This window comes from Sturnus vulgaris, chromosome W, assembly GCF_052056855.1.
Source record: "Sturnus vulgaris isolate bStuVul1 chromosome W, bStuVul1.hap1, whole genome shotgun sequence".
In the NCBI taxonomy this organism is placed as follows: domain Eukaryota; kingdom Metazoa; phylum Chordata; class Aves; order Passeriformes; family Sturnidae; genus Sturnus; species Sturnus vulgaris.
In genome coordinates this window covers 65236565-65261363 of record NC_142282.1, presented here as the reverse complement: position 1 = coordinate 65261363, position 24799 = coordinate 65236565, and the positions used below count along the sequence as shown (strand labels likewise).

Here is a 24799-nt window from a genome sequence, read left to right as displayed (position 1 = left end):
TTTGCAAAACAAGTTAATTATTTAATATGTAAAAGAAACATACCGATGCAAGGCTTAACATGCTGAAAACACGCCTTTGTCAGATCACCTAACAATGCAAAAGAACTCTGCCGTACCTCAGGCATTTTATCCTAAAGAGAGGAAGAAAAAAACCTGACAATTCTAGAAGTGTTTCTGATTCTCTTTAGAAATAAAATTGTTGGATTAAACAGATTACTCATCTCACCTGCATACATTGGTACATTAGTGTTAGGATATTGCTGCAAGCCACTAGCTGTTCAATGTTGCCTCCAAGTCCTTCAGCTAAACCACTGAGTAAATCAAGAGCTACAATCATGAAATCTTTATCTGGAGCCTCATATTGGTCTGGCTGAGCATTGTGCAACTGCAACAAATAATTATGCATTTTCAAAATGAGTATTAGATTTTCTCAGGGGCATGCATAAAAGTAAAAACAAACAAACAATTGTTTGAGAACTGCAGCTTCATTTAAATATTCAATAATTAATACTACAAATCTCCCTGCAAACCCCTAATTTTACATAGTTAATACATTGGTTTAAGGAGATATTCTGAAAGCATTGGAATAGCAATAGAAAAATACCATGGCTTGTGCAAGAGTCTTCTGCACTAGATTTACACAACGTTGGTACACAGGCTCACAGTATGGAAGAAATCCAGATTGCAAGGCGGTAGCAACTGATGACAGGCACTGGAATAAAATCAAGAAGAAGGAAAAAAAAGGCGATAGAGACACTAACTTTCTTCACCTCCCCCAAGTACATTTTACTTATGTGAAGTAAATTAAAAGCATTTTAAGTATACCCGCAAGTAACTGTTTAAGTAAAAACAACCTGGAAAGGTAGTACTGATTAGCTGAGCCAAGACAACCGTCAGCTAATTGTTACTCTCTCCTATGTATGTCAGTTCAGAAAATTTCTCAGGAACAGCATCTTCTTTGAGGTGCCAAGACAGTTCATATGAAGACAATTACAATAATTCAGCTAGCATTTGCACTAAACTTCACTATACTGAAAATATACAAGCCCTAACATTACCCAAGAGTTATGAAACTAATTTCTCTAGAAGTTTTTTCCTACTTCACACTTGGAGAGTACAGACTACATTGTCTGGTTCATACCTTCAACCTGTCGGTAATTGTTTTAATGAAGGGATGAAGGGAAAGCAAGGAGAGAAGACAAGAAAAACAGGGATGGAACAATTTTTTAAAAACAAAGAATCCCAAAGAAAACACTCAAGAATGGCAGGAACAAAATTCAAAAATATTTCTGCTAAATTTAATAACATTTCCTCAGTTAAAAAATTTTCTCACTATTGTCATAATATTTTCTCCATAATGGGAAATACCTAATGCTGACAGCATTTATAGTCACACTTCCTAGTAGGAACATCCTTAATAAAAGAGGCAATTCCCAAAAGACACATATTCAAATTTTAACATTTACCTCTAATAAAGGGAAGAGATCTTTATCTTCATCCTTCAACATGTTCCACTTCTGGATTAATGGAGGCATTAGCATCTGAATATATTCCTGTTTAAGATGAAAATGCATCAGCTACTGAAGCACTCAATTGCATACTAGTTTATTTCAAAGCTAGAAAATTTATATATTCTACTTTTTCAGGAGAAAAAATTATATGCTGTAATTCAACCATTGTTAAGATATATAGTAGTTGAAGATTAGAACTTAAAACTTTTTTGCTGAGGCACATAAGTACCTTTGCAAAACAAATCTTTTCCTCCAGGTTTGGCTTCAGTCTAGCAACTTTTAATAGCTGCCTGGGTTGTTACATATCTATAGGATTGACTCAGGGGCTACAGAAAATATTTTTACCAGCAATGCAATCTATCTGTGCATCTGCCACCTGCTTTTCTCAATCATCTTCCATTGCCATAATGCTACAACCCTACCCCCAGAAGTTCCTGAAATCTATTCCTCATTCAATTACTCATCCATGAAGAAAGTAATTTTCTATCCCTCCAGAAATGCGCACTTACCAATTCTGTATAAAATGTTGCATCTTCCCGACTACTGCTCTCACAGTCACAAGGACATTAAACACGGCATCCCTGTAGTACTGTTGCTCCCAGAAAGTATCCAAAGAGACAACAGATGCAGCCAGCTAATTCTATGTCCAAAGTTACAATATTCTAAGTGACTGAAGAAAGTCCCACCATTACCAGGAGCTCCCATTTAGCTTCCTCCTGGTGCTGTCAAAAGTCAAGCTGGTCAGGGCCAGAGAGAGATTGGAAAAGATGTCTTTTGACAGTGTGGAGTCTTGAATGGCAAGTAAAATGCCATGGCGACAACCAAAATTGCTTTATTCTAGTTTATCTATGTCATGTGAAGCACTATAGAGAAATAAACCACATTTCAACAGCCATCATAAGATGCATGTGACATGTATGTATAGCCTATTAATGAACATGTACACTACAAAAACTCCACTACACTTGCCTATGCTCTCTGTGCTTTACTCAAAGCATTCTGTGTTTTTAGATATAAAATGCACATCTATCCCACTCTTGGATAAAGCAATTTCTAATGATGTGCTTCGATGCATTGGAAAGACACTCAGAGCAGTTTAGCTATACTGAAAGTGGTTACAAGCAACAAAAAAAGTCATTAGAAATTAGCACACACATTCCACCAAGTTCTTTAAAGTCCCATTTCATATCTATATTGAAAAATATATATATCCTGTGAGCTGAAAAATTCTGAGTAAGGAAAAAAGTCACAATCACGAGAAGCACATTTTGCAAGCCACCAAACACAATTATTTATTCAAAATGGGGAATATTTGTGTAGTGTGAAAATTACATACAGTCTATGTATATATTACATGTAAATTATAATTGAATCCAGCATTTTTGTTTTAAAACATATAAAGCACACTACAAAAACCACTCAACCAATTTTTCAATATATGATGTGTTTCTACAGAACATAAGGTATACTCACAGGTTTATTTAGATGATGTCCTACAGAATCTGCTAGAGTTCCTATAGCATCATAAAGAATGAGCAGGTTTTTATGCTGGTATTTACTAAATGCGAAGACCAAAGTGTCAAGTATATATGCAAGATAAGGAACAAGCTCTGTACAAGCCTCCTCTTCTAGAGTAGCAAAGGCACTGAATGACAAAAAAACCCCACCCCAAATAGGTCAGTATCTTGTAAAAAACAAAACAAGACCACCCCAAAATGCCCCACACTACCCATTCCTGTTTAAACATAGAACTATATTTAAATTCATCCAAGGTATGTTTTCACAATAGTATTATTGAGACAAACTCAATCTACTTTGATTGAACACAAAGATTCAGCTCTTAAACTGTGATGAGCAAAATTTTAAAATACTCCATTCAGAGGTTTCCTCCCAAATTTCCCCTAAACCAGGACATCTGGTAAAAACTTTTTATGTATACATGTTACAGATCTAATCCTGCTTTATGGAGAAACTTTCTTGGCAGTCTGCTGTGTGCTCCTGCCCTATACAATCTGGCATGTAAAAGCTTTATTTGCTGAGCTTCCTACACAAGTGGCATACCCATTCCATTAATGGTGTGTCCATTCTTTTTTTTTAAATATTGGCAGACAAGGGACAGAAGGGAATCTTACCTCCAAGGATCTCCTTTCAAGAGAAAGGAAATATCCCTTGAAATAGGTGTAACCCAAATTTTTTTTGTAATCTTGAGCTAAATAAAAACATTGCTAATGCAATGATAGGATAGTTTTCCAGTATTGACTTTGTTCATAGACCTATAAAATGCAGATTCCTGGTCAATGAAATTTCAAATATTGAAAACAAATAGGTGTGACATACAGTTCATTTCTTTTACTCCAATAGATTGTTTAGTTTGTTTTTCATATATTCTAAAAACAAATTGGACAAGAGAAAGTAAAATTATCTGTTTTTGTTTTACCACAACTCAGTTGTGATGATTTCAGAAGAAGTCGAACCCACCCCAATTTAAAAGGAGAAAAAATACCTTAAGAGCTAGAAACAGAGTTATAGAATAATCAATTAAGGCATTAAAATATTTTCCCATGAAAAAGCAGTGTCACGGATAGTACTTTTTGTTTAAGCTTTGGCTCACCTGCAGGCAGCTTCTTGTACTCTCTTGTTGCTATCCAGAATGCGCTTTAGCAACTCAGTCATTAATGGTTTCAAGTATGTGTCTGGGGGTTGACTAACTACCCAGTGTGCATAGCGACTAAGAGTCCAGCAAGTGATGGAGCGCACAAGAGCCTTTTTATTAGAGAGGCACTGAATAAGGTGAGGGATCAGCTCAGGAAGATATGGAATCATACCCTGCATGCAGCCTAGAAGGAAAAATATAGCTATTACAGTATGAGAATTAGAAAACATAATAGAGCTTTTTGTTATTTCCTAAAAGGAATATATTTTCTTCCTCTGTCATGCAGTAATGCATTTTACCAATATACAAAGCAAGTGTACCTAATTTATTTTGTCCTAAAAATAAACCACACCATAAACAGTAATTAAAATCCTCAATCAAATTTACATTCATTCCAGCTACATTTCTACTTCAGTGCTTCCCCAATCCCCATAAATTCTTCTTTATTAAAGGGAGTGTAGCAAGAACATCCAAATGAAATCGGTTTACAAAGCTTGGAAGTCTTATTCCAGTCTACTCAGTGACCAAGACAATGAGCAGAGAAAGATTAGGCCTTGATAACTAATCATCATATCATTAAAAAAGTTTTCTTAAAAAATGTAATTTTCTTCTTGTTTCTTCTAATATAACACAAATACTGACCAACAATAAAAGCTGCACACTTTGAGTCAGCAAGGGCAGTAATACACTGAGATTTGCAAGAAGTACTAACTTTCACCTTGCTTGACTTGAAATCAAAACAAACAAAAATGCTTTCTAGCGATAAATAAAATATATGTTCACTAGGCGCTGTCGGAAAAGATAGATAATCCAGGCATGGACCCAAACATACTACTTCAATTTTCAAAATGGACAGAGATTATGGAAATACAAGTAAAAAGCCAAGACTGTAAGTAAATACAAAGAAATGGAAGTTAACACATTTAAATCAGAGAGCCATCCACAAAAAGTAGCTCAGGGCACTGAAGTCACAGGACTTGTCTTCTCCATTTCTGAAAACACTGAATGAAATGTAAATACTCCTGTTGTATCAAATCAAGGAAATATTTCATGAGAGACCAATAAATATATGCTACAGAGTTAAGAAAGGGAGGAATAAAATAAATTATCTATTTAAGCCTCCAAAAAATGCACAGATTTGAAAATGAAAAAACAAGTAACTGTAGTCAGCAACTAGTAGATGTAAAGATTAATCACTACAAAAAACCAAAATAGCTAAGGATGTATACTTGCTCACACATGTAAATTCACCTAGAAGGGATCCCAGAGCTGCTTTAGAAGCAATAAAAATTCTGTACCCTGATATGAACTGTTGCCTTACCTTCAGCAATTGCTCCAAGAACAAGGATACCAGATTCTTTAACTACCCATTCAGGATGGAAAAGCAATTCCTTCAAAAGGGGCAAGATGTGTGGCAGAAGTTCATCACGAAATACATTAGCCAGGACATCTAGAGCAGCAGCAGAACATTTCCCTGAGGGGAATTAACAATGTTAATCTTCTTGTTATACAAGCAGTTGTAGTTAGACAGTATGATCCTCATTTTAACTTTGAGCTTCCAGGGTATCAGGAGGAAAGATACTTCAATTTCATTACAATATACAGGGATCCATTGTGCTCTGGTACAAAGACATAGCTTTAGAGACCCATTTTTGCAGCATTTTTATAGCCACTAAAAGGACTTATACACTAGGGATATTAAAACACTCACTGATGGGAACCACACCATTATATTGAGACATTATATAAACTACATAATTTCAGGATGGTGTAACACTACAAAAGAGGGAAGGTCTGTGACATGAATGCAACATACCAAAGAAATTAGGGAGAAAGGAGAAATAGCCAAAAAATATTAGCAAGTGATTAAAAAGAAAATGTTCAAACATGATCTATGTCTCAAAGCAAAAAAAAAAGGCAAAATCATCAATCTCTAGAGACTGCAAGAAATTTATTGACTTCTGCTTTGAGCTTACTCCTAATTCCGTGATGCACCTATACAAAGAACACTAATTCGAAATTTGTTTGAAAGTTTTAAAATTCATATTTTAGCACAAAAAAGCTTATAAAAGAACAGTTTCAAAACATGATTCAGAAATCCTTACTCTGGTTGTCTGCTGTGGAGCTGACATGTCTAGAAAAATAATGCTAAGATGGATTTATAAAGAATGCTCATATTACAGCATTTATACAGAATTTTTTCCAGCTTATTATGATCTCAGTTCCTTGATCCAACTGAAACAAAAGTATATACAAAACAGGTAATCAGGCAAAATATACACAGCAAATGTAACATGCAAAAATCTTAAACTGGTTCTAAACTGCTAGTGGGCCCAAACAAGACACAGACAAGTTTTCAGTTGGGAGGTAGCAACTACTAGAATAGATAATAAATACAAATTTTTTTCTACTTTGCTTCTAGATGATGGCCAATAAGTTTGAATAAAACCAAACATGAGCCCTCAACTCAGAGCAAATCTCCACTAAAAAACAATCATAAACACCAAAGACTCCCCAAGACCCGCACCTGCTGCTTCAGCATAGACTGTTTCAGCTTTCTACTAGAGGAAAAAACGGTGGGCTCCCATATTTAGTTACCAGGTCTCATTAGTAACCAGTGCTGCTGTCAGGCTGTGCTGATATTTCCTCTCTGTTCAAATTGGAAGTCAAATATAGAACACTTGATAAGAAATAGGGCACACAATTCTGAAATTCAGGTAATCCAAATTCTCTCAAGTACAGATGACATCAAAACAGATTTCTTAACTGTTCTGTTCTCCCTGTTTCCTAGAGAGCTTTAGCTTCCTCATCTTCTTAACCAAAACTGTGGACCACAGAGCACCGTCTGTCATTTCAGTTATACTTTCCATAAAATATTGATTTAATTCTGCAATCTCTACACACAATGACTACAAGAATAGTATTATGAATTGAAAACTATAAAAAAATACTTTACAAAGGAAAATATATTTGTGCTTTTTGTCTTCTAAATTATAATAATAATAACAGTAGTATCAGAATTAGTATTATTTTAAAATTTAGATATGTCTCAAAGTTGTTTGATCTATAAGCTTCAAGGCACATTCATCCGTACTACATCTGAACTACTGGTAATAGCGGTCAATAGTAGCATGTAGGAGGAAGAAAAAATCGAACACAAACCAGATTTAGAGGGAATACTGAACTAAAATAAATCATTATTAAGCTAAGAACAATGTGTAAGATTGTATTGGATCTGGCTGAGCTGGAGTTCATTTCCCCATAGCAGCCCTCACAGTGCTGTGCTTTGCATTGGTAGCTGGAAAAGTGTTCATAACACACCAGTGTTTTGGCTACTGCTGAACAGTGCTGGCACAACATCAGCACTCTCAACATTCGACCTCCCATCAGTAGGGTAGGGATGGGCAAGATCCTGGGAGGGGACACAACCAGGCCAGCTGACCCAAACTGACTAAAGGGATATCCCATACCACATGATGTCAAAACAGATATAAAAGCTAAGGAAGGGAGGAGGAAGGGGGGGGCATTCATTATTTACAAGGTTTGCCTTCTGGAGCAACCCCTATGAGGGCTGAAGCCCTGCTTCTGGGAAGGGGCTGAACATGGCTCACTGATGGGAAGGAGAGAATAAACTTATTTTGTTTTCCTCTTTGTTTGTATGCACGTAAACTGCTTTATCTCAACCTACTAGTTGTTTTCCATCTTATTTTCTCTCCCCTGTCCAGCTGGGAAAGGGAGTGATAGAATGGCTTGGTGGGCACCTGGCATCCAGCCAAGTTCGACCCACTACAAAGACTTTTAATAAAGTAAATAGTAATACATGTTTTTTATTTCCTTGTAGAATTAAAATTCAAAATCCAAAGCTTCTGTTGAATTGCATCTAGATGTTTGCAACTCTATTGGCCATATTCAAAATAAGTTTAGAGGTGGCTAGATTTTTCAAGTTACATAGCCAAGACATCACCTGAAGGACTCCCCCTCTGCCCTAAACACCAATTATATCAGCAGATAGTGAATTTTCTATTCAAAAGCAAAGCCTCAGTATTCTTATACTAAAACTCCTCTGTTTACTGTGGTTCTTGTATTTATGCAACTAACTATATTTTAAAACATTTTACACATTACTTTGACATACTTAAATTCCAGTCAGAGATAGTATCATCATCATCAAGATCATTGTCATCATCATCATCATCATCATCTTCAATATGATCTTCTTCATGTGGCTGAGCTACAGTCCGTGAACGATGAAAACGAGGTCTTATGTCCTGTTCACTATCTGGAATATCTTCATCTTCTTCAACATCCCCCTGTCAAAAAAATGTTCTATCAGATAAACCAGTGCAACTATACTGCTCAAGGAAGTTAAGAATGTAGTGCAAATTTCAGTTCAATTTTTATAAACATGTAAAAAATTCACATCCCACTTGTGCTGTCTAGCTAACTAAAAATGCCATTGTTCCTGCATTGTGATACAGTATTTACCAGAAAAATTTCAGGAAAACAGAAGCAACAGAGGTAATCTCACAGAAAAGCACAAAGTACTCTTCTTGTTAAGAAATTACTTTTGATGGGAAGGAATTAGAAAGAAGAAGAGATAGAGAAATTCTAGTACACAGACACATTCTAAAATGTTGTGATGGAAAAAAACTGTGTAGTTCAAGCTAGAAGGGCATTAAAATTAATTCTGATAATTTCTTTATAAGCTGCTTTGCTGCAGTAATTCATGGGTAAAAGTATCGCAGCTCTGCCAAAATTGGGTGGAAGGGGAGAGGAGCAAAGCAGGAAAACTCACAGATTATTTTCCAACAAACATGGCAGCAGTCACATTCAATTTTTGGAACATCACACCCTGCCCCAGAAAGCTAAATCTCCAATGAACAGATGGCAGACCAGATCTGGTCTACCAGCTCAACCTTCTGATTTATAAGTCAGAAGCTAACCAGATATTCTTACTGAGTATAAAAGAAAGGAATGCTTACCTTTAACAGAATAATATCAATCTCTGAATATTTCATACCATTTACCAGCACAGGTATCAGTCTACAAAGAAATATTGATACATGTCAAGAAGGAAGACCCTGGTAACTACAGGCCTGTCAGTCTCACTTCAGCACCTGATAAAATTATGGGGAAAGTTATTCTGGGACCTATTGAAAAACAGTGAAAGACAATGCAGTCATTGGTCACAGCCAGCACGGGTTAACAAGAGGGAAGTCCTGCTTAACCAACTTACTTTCCTTTTACAACAAGGTCACCCATCTAGCTGACAAAGGGACATCAGTAGATTGTGAGGATTTTTTGATTTTTAGCAAAGCTATGAATACTCTCTCACAGTATCCTTCTGCACAAAATGTCCAGCACACAGCTAGAAACGTTTATAATAGATTGAGTGAAGAACTGGCTGACAGGTTGGGCTCAAAGGTTTATAGTAAATGGGGTCACATCAGGCTGGCAACTGGTTATCCCTAGGGTTCAATTTTAGGGCCAGTGCTCTTTAATGTTTTTATAAATGATCTAGAAGGAGGAATCAAATGTACATTAAGTAAGTTGGCTGATGATACTAGAGTAGGAGGAGCTGTGGGCAGAAATGCCCTGCAGAGAGACAAACAAATGAGAGGGCTGGGCAATCACCAACCATATGGAGCTTAACAAAGAAAAGTGACAGATTCTGCACTTGTGACTGGGCAACCCTGGATGTACAGACAAACAGGAGAACAAGAGGCTGGAGAGCATCACTACAGAAAGGGACGTGAGGGTTCTGGTCAATGGCAAGTTGAATGTGAGTCAGCAGTGCCCTGGCAGCCAGGAGGGCCAACCGTGTCCTGGGGTGCATCAGACACAGCATTGCCAGCTGGGCAAGGGAGGAAATTGTTCCACTCTGCTCTGCACTGGGGCAGCCTCACCTTGAGTGCTGTGTGCAGTTTTGGGCACCACAATATAAGAAAGATATAAAGCTATTAGAGTCCAAAGAAGACAGTGAAGGGTCTAGAGGGGAAGCCATACAAGGAGTGGCTGAGGTCACTTGGTCTGTTCAGCCTGGAGAAGAGAAGGCTGAGGGGTGACCTCATTGCAATCTGCAACTTCCTCAAGGGGGTCAGCAGAGGGGAGGTGCTGATCTCTCTCTGGTGACCAGCAATAGGACATGAGGAAATGGAATGAAGCCACATCAGGGCAAGTTCAGACTGAACATTAAGGAAAAGGTTCTTCACTGAGAGGGTGGTCGAGTCACTGGAACAGGCTCCCTAGGGAAGTGGTCATGGCACCAAGCCTGACAAGAGTTCAAGGAGCATCTGGAAAACACTCTTAGTTATATGATTTAGTGCTAGATAGTCCCGCAAGCAGTAGGGAGTTGGACTTGATTCTTATGGGTCCCTTCCAACTCAAGAGATTCCATGATTCTATGTCAAAATAACACATAAATAAAGCAAGCTGGTTTTCAGTTAGCTGATTCATAGTTTTGGCTGTAACCATACTCCCTCCAACCAAAAAAAAAAAAAAAACAACAAACCACAAAAATAAAAAAAACTGACAAAAACTTAGCCTGATAACAAGTCAGTACTTTAAGTATACTCCATTTCATGAGGTTCATTAATACTTTGTAATCTGAAAAAAGTGTTTATTTCTAACTTGATGTAGCCAGATGGCACAATTGAGTTTTACACTTTAAAAATAGGATATTCTTCCACATGATGAAATCTATTTTGAAGTACCTTTCAGAAATTAAGTCAAAAGCTTTTCAGTAAGAATTCACACTTCCAAAATATGCTTGATAAACAAGTTATTACGTTGGCTTTCCTGTATATTATTTGTCACTTTACTTACCTGTGCCTGAAAACTCTACCTCACTACTCCTAAGGATGGAAGACACTACATCAAGCCCTCCTATCCTTTTGTGATTACATCAAGTATCACTCCTTAAGACAAGTCCCTGACATTGCAGAGATCTTGACATTAGTTGTCATTAGTCTATGTTAGAACTTTACTTAGTTATTAAACTGGTTATGGCCATGGGTGTCCAATGGTAATGATGTACAGCAAAAAAAAAAAAAAAACAGACTCAGGGGAAAAAAGTCAAGTATTTCACATATAAACATATTCACTACAAAAATAAATCCATAAAAATAAATATATGTATTACATGCCAAATCAATCTAATGCTGAAATCACCATGGACTGACCAAGCACCAGGAACAGACTCAGTCTCTCTATATTCTGCAGCTGAGGAGTATTGTTTCTGAAGGTATTCAGGCCAGCAATAATAGTCATACATCTCAATGGCAATATGAACTAAACAAAAATTTCCCTCAAATTACAACTGAAACATGTCATTAACCTGTGTATAGGTGCAGAGGCAAGAGGCGACCACACGACCGCTCTGTGGAGCAAGAGAGATTGATTTTAGTCATGGGGGCATTGCGGTGATGCATCCCCCCCATTCTCAGGTCTGCCTTATGACCTCAGAAGCTCCAGACAAGTCTTGACTGAACCAGCTGAGCAGTGAAGCATCCCTTGGCTGTACCACTTGGGCACTGAAGCATCTCTGACTCTGTCAGGAGCTCATGCATGATATAGGTAGGAACAACACTGACCATGACAGGAACATCATCTGCCTGACCAAAGTGAAGAACAAGGATATGCAGTTATCCTTGTTAGCCTTGGTAAATAATTTACCTGATTCATAGCCCAAGTGGTACCATTGTTACTGGACTTTCTAGGAAAAAATCCCAGTAGTTACCGACTTGAGTCAGTGAGACCTGTCAAGCTCTCCTGGACTGCAGTGGGCTGAGTCAGCATCTCCCTCTGAGTGGGGCCTCTCAGAGTTTGCAAATCCTCAAGTTTGTGATACTCAAAAGACCACTGCCGAAGGTGAGATCTAAGCTGATATTCCCCCCCCATCTACATGCTCCTCCAGGTGCAACCCTTGCCTGTTGGGAAACGCAAAGGGAATTGACGCATTTCACCGAACCCAAGGGGAATTTTCAATAGGTACATTTACACACATAGAAATAGGTGCACACATGGGTTTAATTGTGTGTGTGTGAATTGATTATGGTATGAATGTTTTTATAGTGAATTTATAATTAAGTCACTGTTATAACTGTAATAAATCCTTCTGAATAACTTCTTAAATGTTAAATTAGTCAATGATTAAGTGCTGTGAAAATCTTCTGCACCCTTATCTTTTGGATCCATATCCTTTGCACCCTTACCCCCTTTTGCATTCCTGGTCTCCATGCAAATAATTCTAAATTGATTCAAATCCAGTATTCCTATATATGCTTCATCTATGTAGTAATAGAGTGACCCTTGCCATCTAACTGTAAAGTCACACTTTCACAAATACATATTAAAACTTGCTTTTTGCCAATACCTCTGATGGTGACTGAGAAGCTGAAACTACTTGTTCTCAATAATTACTTTCTCAACTTTCAATGAAAGAACAGTAAGTATTCAGATTACCACCCATTACTTGGCATTTCTGCAGCATACTTCAGGAAGTATGCAGGAGGTATATATTTTATAAAAAACCTACAGGAGCAAAATGAAACAAGATATTAAACAAACAAGTTTCTAGAAGATCTTTTCCCACTTAATCTAATATAAAAAAATTAAGGTTATCATCAAGTATTGTCAAATTTATATAGCTCCCTAATCAAAAAGACTTGCCAACAAACAAGTTGCTTTCAACAAATATGACATTGAAAGATAAGAGATATGTAATGTTACTCTTATCTGTTTAACTAGAAATTTAGAGCTCCTTAAAAAAATCCAAAAAACAAGGATGAAGCTGTTGTAATGTCAATGTTCATGTAAGACAGAATAGGTTTACAATTTATACTGAGAAGGTGACTAGTATTAATATGTGTGTTGGGAAGGAGGTAGGTAGAATCAAGAACTGTGCTATCATGCTTTTCTATTTTAAGCTATAAGAGTAGGATTTGAGTAAAAAAATTTTAAAACTCAAAAGTGATTTCTCATAATGTTGGTTCTTCTGTTTTCAATTACTATTCCTGTACTGCTACAGCAGCTGCTTTAATCTCAATTGTGTTTTCTAAATGCTTATGAAAACTGAAATTTGGAAAGTCCCTCCCTTTTTTAAAAATTGCTTTACATCTAAAATGGTCATTTTTGCTGAAAATAATGCATCTTTTCTCTCCACACTTTCACTGGAAGAGCAGAATCACAGACAAAACTGCTTTAGTGTTTTCAAAAACCTTCCATGCATATATCAAAAATTGTGTCTTCATTTACTGGGAGCACTGAAGAATTTATTTCCTATTGAAAAAGTCTTTAGTCTGGAAATAAGTTATTAGCGCTGTTGAAGAAATGCGGATGTTTAAATCTCAAGCATGGGTATTCAATTCTCGTTCGATCAAGGATCTACATTTGAAGGCCTATAACAACTTTTTGAAACTTACAAAAAAGTTTTTGAAGTTTAAAAAACTACTGTCAGTCTGAAGAAGCATGAAAAATACATTATACATGCTTTCAAGCTTTAACTGCCCTGGCAATTGATATGAAATTGATTCCTAAATCTAAATTAGCTTGTCATTTTGTTGTCTTCATAAAGATGGGGAATCCCTGGCATGACTATGCACATAGAAGCATTTCACAGAAATGCTCACAATAGCAGTTGTCAAGAAAACATGTTCATGGTACACGAGATAATATAGGTAATGTCACATGGAGATGTTTGTTTAAGCTTAAGTGCATGTTAGTATACCTTTGCCTCCATCTGATACTTAACAGGATGTTAAACTCAAGATAAAGCACAAGTGACACAGTTTAGGTTGCCTTGGGAGCCAAGTCTGAAACCCTCAAAAGTCTTTTCAGTGAATTCTGTGATACAGTCATTTTTAATATGCACAAGAACTAGCTACAAGAAACTCCTCCCAAGCATACAGCAAGCTAGATTCAGTCTCCAAACGAGTAACCAGAAAAAAGTTAACTGAAGTTTAAGGATGACTATTTCAAAATAACTAGTTCTAATTCTTAATACTTACTTAGCAAGATGCCGACATAATACATCTTTACAAATTGGCTGTTCAGCCAAAGTCAGCCAAAACTCACAAGCCTCCAAAGCAACATTTTCATCTTGGTCCTGGGTCCTTTGAAGCATATACTACACAAAAAAAAACCACAATCTTGTATAAGTTTTAAGTGAAGAAGTTATCAACATTGCAAAGTGTGTTTGCAAAAAAAACCAAACTATGCTGCCACAGTAATTTTGTTTCTTTGGGGTGATGGGAAGAAACAGATATAAAAGACTACTTATGGCTATAGTGAGAATAAGCCAAGAGACTTATTTCTCAATGCTAGATGATTCAGATTACAAGTTTTTTCCCAGTTTAAGTGAGAACATTATTACCGAGAAACTGTAGACAGAGATCCAAGAGAATAAAGTTTCCTGAGAATAGCAAGGGGATTTTAAAATTATTTTACTGTTCCCTCCCTTCTCCTTTTAAATAAAAGAGTACAACTACACAGTAAGGTCGAAATACTTTTTATAACCAGTAACATAAAAAACCTCTTTTTCAAATACTGATTATCTGACAGGATGCAATTAAGTAGAACCCATAACAGGGGGAAAAAAAGTCTCACTATTTCCAAGTATGAATGATAATTCAGAGATTCCGTGCAAATCTTTAAGCTTACTGTTAAAATTTAAACCCCTTAAACAAAAAATAATCAAATACATGCATAAGCAGAAAGGCTAAATATACCACTGCTACATCAGTTTCTTGTACATGACTTCCAAAGCAATTTAGAGAAAGTGATTGCAACTTCCAAAACAGTAATTTCTTCATTCTTCTATGCCAGCTCTTATTTCTGAAACAGTTGGTCCTTCAACTCATTTTAGAAGCCTCATGGAAGTCCATGCAGCTACCTTTCATCACACATTGATTTAAAATGAAGAAAAGAAATTTTCCTTCAGAATACCATTTTGTTCTCAAAATTAAATAGAATGGAGCAACCTATATTATCCTTATGCATTTCAGGGATGCAAGATTTGCAACAAACATATCCCTTCCTACAGAACTGCATTCCTACAGGGCTGCATCCAAAGCAGCATGGGCTGAAAGTGGAGAGAGGGGATTCTCCTCTTCTATTCCGCTCTCCTGAGACCCCACCTGGAGAACTGTGTCCAGCACTGGGGTCCCAACACAAGAAAGACATGGACCTGTTGGAGCAAGCCCAGGGGAGGCCACAAAGATGCTCAGAGGGCTAGAGCCCCTCTTCTATAAAGACAGGCAGAGAGAATTGAGGCTGTTCAAACTGGAGAAATAAAGGATTCAAGACCTTCTAGCACCTTCCTGTACTTAAAGGGGATCCAAGAGAGCTGGAGAGGGACTTTTTACAAGGGCATAGAGTGATAGGAACAGGGGGAATGGTATTATGCTGAAGGAGGGTAGGTTTAGATTAGATATTTGGAAGAAATTCTTTGCTGTGAGGGTGGTGAGGCCCTGATACAGGTTGCCCAGAGAGGTTATGGACTCCTCTCCCCATTTCGGGCAGTGTTCAAGACCAGTCTGAACGGGGCTCCAAGTAACCTGGTCTAGCAGAAGGTGTTCTTGCCCATGTGGGGGAGTTTGGAACTAGATGATTCTTAAGGTCCCTTCTAATCCAAACCATTCTGTGATTCTATGAAGTGCACTAAATGCAAGTGTTTCCTAAAAGATCATTCCTGTGATTAAGAACTGATGGCAACAAAAAATACTGCTCTATTCTGAGTTATGAACAGATTACAGCTTGGAAAATTTGAAAAATGTCCTATCCATTTGTCTGCAAACTGCTCTCTACTTCTCCCCCTGCTTTTCCCTCTCTGTCTCTCTGGGCCTAGCTTAAAGCTACAGGTCCCATTTCGGAGAAAAAAGACAGACGATGGGGATACCAGCCTCATAAAGTCACCCCAGGACACCATTGCAAGCAAGGTTAATTAATACAACTGAAATTATTTGACATTTTTCCCCAGAGGGCTTGAAAATCAACACTTTTCTTGTATCCAGTTATTTGTCACAAAGACAAAACCAGAATGACAAAAAGTAATGTCTGTTTGAAGGTTCTCCTCACACTGTCATTTCATCTTTAAGCATCTATTATAATATATGCTCCATGAAGTTAGACAGCAGTAGATTGAAAAGTCTACTTACACTCAGTGGTATAAGAGCCATATACACAGCCTGGAAATCACAGAATGGTTTGGGTTGGAAAGGACCTTAAAGATTATCCAGTTCCAACCCACTGCCATGGACAGAAACATCTAGACCAGGTTGCTCAAAGTCCCATCTAAGCTAGCCTTGAACACTTCCAGGGATGGGGCAGCCACAACATTGCTGGGCAACCTATGCCAGGGCCTCACCACCTTCATAGAGAAGAATTTCTTCCTAATATCCAATCTAACCCTTTTCTCTAACAGTTTAAAACCATTGCTCTTTGCTCTGTCACTACACTCTGATAGAATCCTTCCCCATATTTCTTGTAGGCCCCCATAGTAAAAACAGTGATACTAGTATCAAAGCAAAGTATGGGAAGAGTATTTGAAGGCTTTTAGGTTTCTTTAGTATTCTTGTGCCATACTTTAATGAGTACTTTTAATGATAAGCCAAAAAAGTGACTTTAGGCAATGGAAATAGTTGCTTCCTAACAAAAAATTACAAAATAGCATAGGAACATTATTCAGAACTGTTTTGCATACTCTGTAACAGTGTTGTGTTAGTCTTGTTATGTCAAACCATCAAGAAAAGAATGATGCACAAAGCATTAAGAAAAATCCTTTGAGCAGTAAAAGACATCTATCTGAAAGCAACAGGATGCAATAATTTCTTTAGCAACAAGCTGAGTTTCTGTGTTATAACTTCATACTATCAACACCATTCAAGTAATCTCATTATACTTTGTAAAATAATAAGTCAGGACTTCTATTGAAAAATATCTTAGGCACCACATGCCTGGCTAAATATGCTATATTAATGTAGAAGTGCAATCTAATAACTGAAATCTATTAGGTCAGTCTACTTCTGATATATGCTGTTGTCATGTTCTCAGACAAAGGAAGGAGAAAAAAACCACAGAGAAATACATATCTGCTTCTGCTCACCTGGAAGTACATGCTCAAAAAACCCACTGAAATTCAAATTCAACCATCTCTGTTCCTCCAGGAACTTGGCAAAACAGTTAATATTAAACCTGTCTGGTTTAAAAGCATAACACTGGCCAAGACCACCTGTTTTAGAATCACTACTGAATCATTAATATTCTTAACTATATTAAAAGTAATTCTTTATAGGCATAAAAAACCCTATCATGTGGATACAAGTTTCTCTTTTTCTAATAATTCCTCCAGTTAGAGCAGCCACCATTAGAAGCATTCAGCTTGGAGGTATTCAAGCTTCAGAAGGGCAAAACTGGACTCATTTGAATGAAAAAGTCAGTTCTCAGATATTACATTGTCACATATAAATATGTATGTATACAGAACTGGGCAAATGAGTAACAGTACACAGTAGTCCCAAAACTGGGGGGGAAGGGGAGAAAGTCAACTTCACAAAAAATTTGCTACTGCTGTCTTTTGTAGAGAAGATGCCTAGTAATAGTTTTCCCAAAAAAATAAGGGATACAATGAGAATACAATCTTGGATCTTCTGGTTGCTAACATCATTTCTATCTGCAAAGTCCCGAAGTTCCTTACTGATTTGTTTGCTGACAACACCAAGTTGTGTGGTGTGGTCAACACACTGAAGGAAAGGAATGGCATCAAGAGGGACCTGTACAGGCTTGAGAGGTGGGTCTGTATGAATCTCATGAAATTCAACAAGGCCAAGGGCAAGGTTCTGCACCTGGGTAGAGGCAATCCCAAACACAAGTACAGGCTGGGCAGAGAATGCATTGAGAACAGCCCTGCTGAGAAGGACTTGGGAGTGGTAGTTGATGAGAAGCTCAACATGAGCTGGCAATCTGTGCTTGCAGCCCAGAAACCAACTGTGTCCTGGGCTGCAACCAAAGCAGTGTGGCCAGTGGGTCAAGGGAGGGGATTCTTCTCATCTACTCCACTCTTGTGAGACCGCACCTGGAGTACTGCATACAGTTCTGGGGCCCCCAACATAAGGAGGATGTGGAGCTGCTGGAGCAAATCCAGCAGAGGCCACGAAAATGCTCAGAGGGCTGAAGCACCTCTTCCACGAAGACAGACTAAGAGAGTTGGGGATGTTCAGTCTGCTTCCAGTTTAGAAACCTATTCAGAAAAGAAGGTAGATTGTAGAGTACCTTTCAGTAATGGAAGAGGGGTTGGAACTAGATGATCTTTAAGGTTCCTTCCAACCCAAACCATTCTAGGATTCTTGTTGACAGTATAATCTCCAAAGCTTTATTGTCTCTCTCTCCAAAAAAAGACCCAAACTAGACCAAACAAAAGAAAAAACACTATCTCAAGCACCAACAATGCCTACTTGTCCTGTGTTAGATGAGAAAATATGTGCCAGGCTTGGTGTAATGGAATTCCAGACAACACTAGACAGATGCTACAAGTCTCCTCAGTTTTATGCCTCTCTAATGTCTTTGTCCAAAAGCAAAAAAAGAAAAACAAACCTGCCTTATATTGTCTGGACTTGGCACTTATGGAATTTGACACTGGGTTATGACCCAGTTGTTCATATATGTGCATGAGAAAGATTCTGATCTTTGTTATATTTCCAGTCTAGCAAGTAGTGTATGTAAAGGCTATCTAGAAACTGCCAGTATTTCCAAGAAACATGGAAATTGCAACTCAGTTGAGCAAACAAGTACCAGTTGATTGATCCTCTGGTAGGCAAGTCTGCACTAATCTAGAATAATCAAGGAACTATCCAAGGACACTCACCTATAAAATCGAATGCAATGGCAGACAGCTTTGTTAGTAGCTCAAAGACCATCTCAGATATTTAAAATTACATTCCTTAACCTTGCTGTGGCAAAAGATCCAAAAAAGGTGACAGCTTCAATGTGTAAACTGTAACAGTATCAGCACCAGAACTAAGATTTTTAACATGATCTCACTTGTGGTCAAGCAATGCCTGGCTGTTCCATGGTATAGCTGATCCTGGCCATTTCAGGATCAATTCACTTAAAGAAGAATGAACAACTGCCATATGCAGTCAAATACGTCATGTTGGCAATTAGCTAAAAAGAAACTTTTGCAACCTCAATCTTGACGGAAAACAAAGAGTAGGCAAGCACAAATGTAACATATCTATTCTGATGTATGCTTTTAATTTACTTATTTCTGCAATCTCAAACATGTTTCAGCATACAATCTGAGAAATAAGACTCACCTCAACTATACTAATCATATGAGGAAGCAGGCGATCCATTCGAACTTCTAGCAACATTACCAGAGCACGACAAACATTTTTGCGTACTTCAGGATCCTCATCACCAGCCAGTGCAAAAAGATTCTGTTGGAAAGTAATACTAGTAGAATAGTAGAAAAGCCTCAAATCATCTAGTTCAATTTGTATTAAAATTTATATTATTGGCAAACGAAAGTATGCAAACATGTACTTCTGTACCATCCCACCCATTCACCTCAGAAAACTGTATTATTTCCTAAAGACATATGATTTAGCAAATGAACTCTTCATACTTTCAACGTGTATTGTTACCCAGTGATTTGGTCATGTGTTCATTAGACACAAGAACATTATTCCCTGAATTTTTTTCCCTAAACATTGATGAAGTTCTGCAGCTAGAAAACACCTTCAGAAGGTAAAAGCAGCAAATAAAATACCCTGGTTAAGCCAAAATGTCATCCTTCTAATCCACATTCAGTAGTACTATTCAGAGACCCATAATCTAGACTCAGTGACATGGTGATCCCTGTACTGAACTCTCCATCACAGGTAAGTGACAGACTGCTGCCAGTACCTCAATGCAAGAAGAGTTTCCTGTATTTCTGAAAAGGAAGCATTTTCAAAATACTAATTTCTTGGGCTAGGAGAGTGCTTAGACTAATTTGAGCATAAGCATGCAGAATGACTTTTAACCCATAGGGATCGAAGCTAAGAATGGGAAGTCATCAATGTGGAGTTTAGGGGTAGTGGTGGTTGTAAAACATTATTCAAAGCTCTTGATAAATAAGATATATTATTTAACTTACCCCTCCAACCAAAAATGTACTCACCTCAATAAAAGAATCTATGTGCAACATAAGAGCTTGAGTTCTGCTGATGATAAATTGATTGACACACGCAACAGCATGAGACCTACAAATTGAACAGTAGAAATATGTTTTTCATGTCTTAAACATTTTCCAAACTGTGCATAGACATAAAAAAAATAGGAAGCAAATCACACTGTCCAGGCATCTTCTAGAGGTAAGAGGGATTAAATCTGAACATCTGTTGTTACCAATAAAAATTACTAAACCACATTTTTAAGTACTACCTTATACTCCAATATATCTAATAAATAATTTTAAATTAAGTATTCAGTAAATAAGAACCATAGAAGGATGACTACCTGGAACATTTGTTCCAAACACTATGTAAGGATGTTCTTTTTCAGTATATTATGATTATCAGCTTTCTCTGATATTGTTGCCAGATGATGAAGAATCGTTTGCACCTGGTGAGCTAGCACGGTACTTATTCTTCAAAGACCACTGACCTATGGAACCACACAATGCTTTTCTGTAAGAAGAAGAACTGGAAAGCAGTCAGCCCAGTTATGCCAACTTTTATCAGTTAAACAGGTGGTCAGGTATGACTTTGGGGTTGCCAACCACCAGGGACCACCAAAAAGAACCTCAGGACAGAAGAATGCATGTGTAAAAGGGAGGGAAAATATATTAATGACTTTGGGGAAATGATTATAATACATATGTTCCTTCTGGGAAAGTCGATGTATATGTATGTAAAATATAATATATAAACAGGAACTTTTTCTGTACTCAGGAGGCACGATATTTCAGAGAAGATATCCCTCCGTGCATCCAGCTGAATAAAGAATGCCTGTTCCTTAATGCTACATTGGTGTTAAGGAGTTTTATTTTCACCGATTTTTGGTAACCATGTTAACAATTCCATACAAGTTAACATGGTGAAATTTTATCATGCCCTTCTTCATTGCTCAGTTTCCAATTAGCTTTGCAAGATTTTTGCCATTTAATGAGACCAATATGCATCACTAATATAGTTGTAGCTTAGAACAAATACACACTTGCATTAGGATACATAATAAAACACTTGTGGTAGAAACAAACTAAAAGTGAAGAGCTGGTTCTTCCATTTCATGCAGAGCCATTGCTTACAAGTCTTTTTCATTCTCAGAGACACAAAAGCCAAATTATATAAGTAAAGGCACAAGATAAAGCTACCTTTAAAAGCCTCTGAAGATCCATTCAAGTATTTTTACTAATATAACTCCAAACATCTAGTCTCTTCAGACATTTCTTGGAAGTTTCATAAAATAGTGTTCAAAAGTTGTCTCCTCACAGATTTAAATACTGATAATATTTAAATACTATTAAGTATTAATAGTCTTTTACTGACACAACTAATATTCTTCATACTTCAGTACTATGTACTGAAACCAGGCCACAGGTCAGCAGATGATCTGCTTTAAAGTTGAAACTGGTTTACCTATCAAAGCAAAAGCTTATATTTCTACAATTGCCAGATCATGCTTTTTTATATATTTTTCTTAGTGTGCATCTATTTTAGGTGAGTTTCTAAATCTTATTTAAATCCTATCAAGATATATTCCTAGTTATACTCTTCACCATCTATACTACTGCTGGCAATAACTGAGCCCACCAAGTTGTAGAATCTTTCAATATAATTTTCAAAGAGGAGTCCAAAAAAATTTCTGAGAATCACACAGAATGATTCAGGTTGGAAGGGACCTCTGTAGATCATTTGCTCAAGTAGGGCTACCTACAGCTGGTTGCACAGGACCACATCACAACAGTGTGAGAGACAGGAAGGATTGCTGGCTTGAAATATTTCGGGTACATGTGCGAGGGAAGGGGCAGGTTGAGCCTTGCTCTGGTGAGGCAATGCCCTGCTCCAAACAGCCTGTATCTCAACCCCTGCAGGGGCCACCAATCACTGGCACACTGGAGGCAATGTTCCACACTCTGCCCCTGGAGCCCCAGTCTAGCCCCAGAGTGGTCAGATGACAAGAAGTCCCACCTGGGGGAAGAGCCCAGGAAAGCCAAAGGATATTTAACCCAGGACATGAAGTGAGCACGTTTTGACCCTACTTCCTCTTGGAGTTTCTATCAGCTGAACACTGCTGGAACCAGGAGTGGTAGCTATATTTGTTCTTTTATATATCTTTTTTATGTGTCTCTCTCTTTCTTCTTCTTTTAATTCCCTCTTCTTGGAGTTTTGAGTAATTTAAAATTAGATGGGCTTGGAGTTTGCTAAGTTGAATGGGCCAAGTTAATGCTTTGAGAAGTGTTTTATGTTGATTGAATGCTGCTCTAAACTTTTGCAAAAGTTCTCTGATTTTACAAAGTTGACAGTAAAGTTTTTTGTTGTTTTGCCTCCTTGAGAATATCTTGTCAGTATTTCTCCTGCGTGTCAAACTCAGAGTACATGAACAACCATAAGGCCTTATAAGAGTCTCATTGAGCAAGTTTTCTGGGGCCTTACAGATTGCTTTTGAATATATCCAAGGATGGGGACTCTACCACCTCTCTGAGTAACCTGTGCCAGTGCTTGGTCACCCTCACAGTAAAAAATGTGCTTCCCAATGTTCAGTGGGAACCTCCTGTGTCTCAGTCTGTGCCCATTGCCACATGTCCTGTCACTGGACACAACTGAAAAGAGCCTGGCTTTGTCTTCTTTGTGCTCTCCCTTTGGGTATTTATACACATGGATGATGTCACCCCCGAACCTCCTCTTCTCTAGGCTAAAGAGTCCCAGCTTTCTCAGCCTTTCCTCATAGGAGAGATGCTCCAGTCCCTTCATCATCACTGTGGCCCTTCACTAGATGCTCCAGTAGCTCCATGTCTCTCTTGTACTGGGGAGCCCAGAACTGGGCACAGTACTCTAGGTGTGGCCTCATCTGGAGGGTGAGGAGAAAGATCACCTCCCATGCTGGCAACACTCCAGCCCAGGATGACATTCGCCTTCTTTGTGGCAAGGGCACATTGCTGGCTCATTTCAGGGTAAAAGCTACTGTTCTTGTTGATAAATATTAGCAATAATAAATTAATTTTGGAATGTTTCTTCTATACTTCTATTACTTTGGAGAGATTAATACTGTATTAAAGTAAAAGAATGTTGAATCCATTTAATTTGATCTAGCTGAAAGATAAAGAGCTTTATAAGTTTTGATAGAGTTAAAGCAGAAAAATACTTTTCTGCAAGAACTCAGAAACCATTATCAGCAAATGATTTTTTACTCTCTCGTTGCTGAAGTCATAACAAAACAAATGCAAGATAGTTCTTTCGAATCAGAATTTGAAATTTTAACCACAGCACTGAAATTTTCATAATAATATGTAAATTCTTAAAAATTAATTTTAATTTCAAAGTCACACAGATTCTTGATTTGGAAGATGTATAAAGAGGTGAGGCTGATCTATTAACTAAACAGATGAGTGTGGAAATGACATGCATAAAATTTCTGTGCCTTCTCACATTTGCATATGCAGGATCATTTTAAAAATCTAAGTATGTTTTAAACTGATCTACAAAATATCAACTTCGCTACTCATGTAAATACATTTTTAACAGATAACTTAAGTATAACACCTAAACTTACCTTATTTTTGGACTGCTGTGTTTGAAGAACTGCAAGAATTTAGGTATCATGATATTGAGTGGTCGGTCCAATACATCACTATCTAAAATTTCAGCAGAATCTTCACATATCTTCTGAAGAGCACCAAATGCACCCTGTTTAAAAACAAAAGCAAACAAACATCCCAAAGCAGAAGAAAATTCTGTTATTTTACATTTTGAAGAAAGCAACATTTCCAGGTTTTTACAGAACAGATAATTTTAGCAAAAGACCACAGTAAACGTAGCTAATTAACAAAGTAAATGCAGCTAACTAAATACAGAGTTAAATTAAACAGCCTTAAAGACTTCTTATTTAAGCACTTTATATTGCCATCTGTAAGATCTCAAGCTGGCTGAGTCTATAATAGGTAAGTGGTAATTTTAATTTTAACATTCAGTGCTCATTTATTTAATAATATTTTAAAAAATGCTTAAAAGCAATCTTTTTTTAAAAGTCAGACAAGATTTTTCTCCTCATAGCTTAAAACAGTTGAGCTGGTATTTATTTTCCTTCATAAATACTGTAAAAAAAATATTATATATGTGCATACATACCCACAAAAAATACTATATGTATATATAGTATCTATGAAGAAAGGCAAAAAATAATTAAATTTACAAGATAATACATTTCAAAATAAGCCTCCTTACTTCACAGGTATTGTAATCTTCAGAATCCAACAGGCTACAAAGCTTTGGTAAGAGGTCAGGCCAATTCTGCAATTCCCCTTTTGAAGCAATGGTTGTTATCAGAATACCTAAGTGAATCAGAAGAATAAAGGAAATGACATCTCATATATCTTCACAGGTTTCACACAATTTTTTTCTCATTTTACTCATCTCAATAATCCAAGGAGTTGAGA

At 37.3% G+C, this 24799-nt stretch overlaps 1 protein-coding gene across 7 annotated transcripts in view; it reads right to left on the bottom strand.

The window, feature by feature from the left end:
* The window catches only part of LOC148220323 (transportin-1-like), a 143553-nt gene that overhangs the window by 26294 nt on the left and 92460 nt on the right, over positions 1 to 24799 (bottom strand). For all 7 annotated transcript variants that reach the window (XR_015798843.1, XR_015798845.1, XR_015798847.1 and 4 more), the window contains exons 6-19: positions 24588 to 24694; positions 23917 to 24050; positions 20324 to 20405; positions 19476 to 19598; positions 14172 to 14290; positions 9147 to 9207; positions 8300 to 8474; positions 5486 to 5638; positions 4123 to 4348; positions 2985 to 3156; positions 1467 to 1553; positions 605 to 712; positions 227 to 385; positions 44 to 131 (exon numbers count right to left, since the gene is read on the bottom strand). Coding sequence is in view for 2 of the 7 variants with exons in the window: in XM_088155465.1 (XP_088011591.1) it covers positions 44 to 131; positions 227 to 385; positions 605 to 712; positions 1467 to 1553; positions 2985 to 3156; positions 4123 to 4348; positions 5486 to 5638; positions 8300 to 8474; positions 9147 to 9207; positions 14172 to 14290; positions 19476 to 19598; positions 20324 to 20405; positions 23917 to 24050; positions 24588 to 24694 (1794 nt within the window). In the remaining 5 variants the exon portion in view is untranslated. The remainder of the gene's footprint in view (positions 1 to 43; positions 132 to 226; positions 386 to 604; positions 713 to 1466; positions 1554 to 2984; positions 3157 to 4122; positions 4349 to 5485; positions 5639 to 8299; positions 8475 to 9146; positions 9208 to 14171; positions 14291 to 19475; positions 19599 to 20323; positions 20406 to 23916; positions 24051 to 24587; positions 24695 to 24799) is intronic.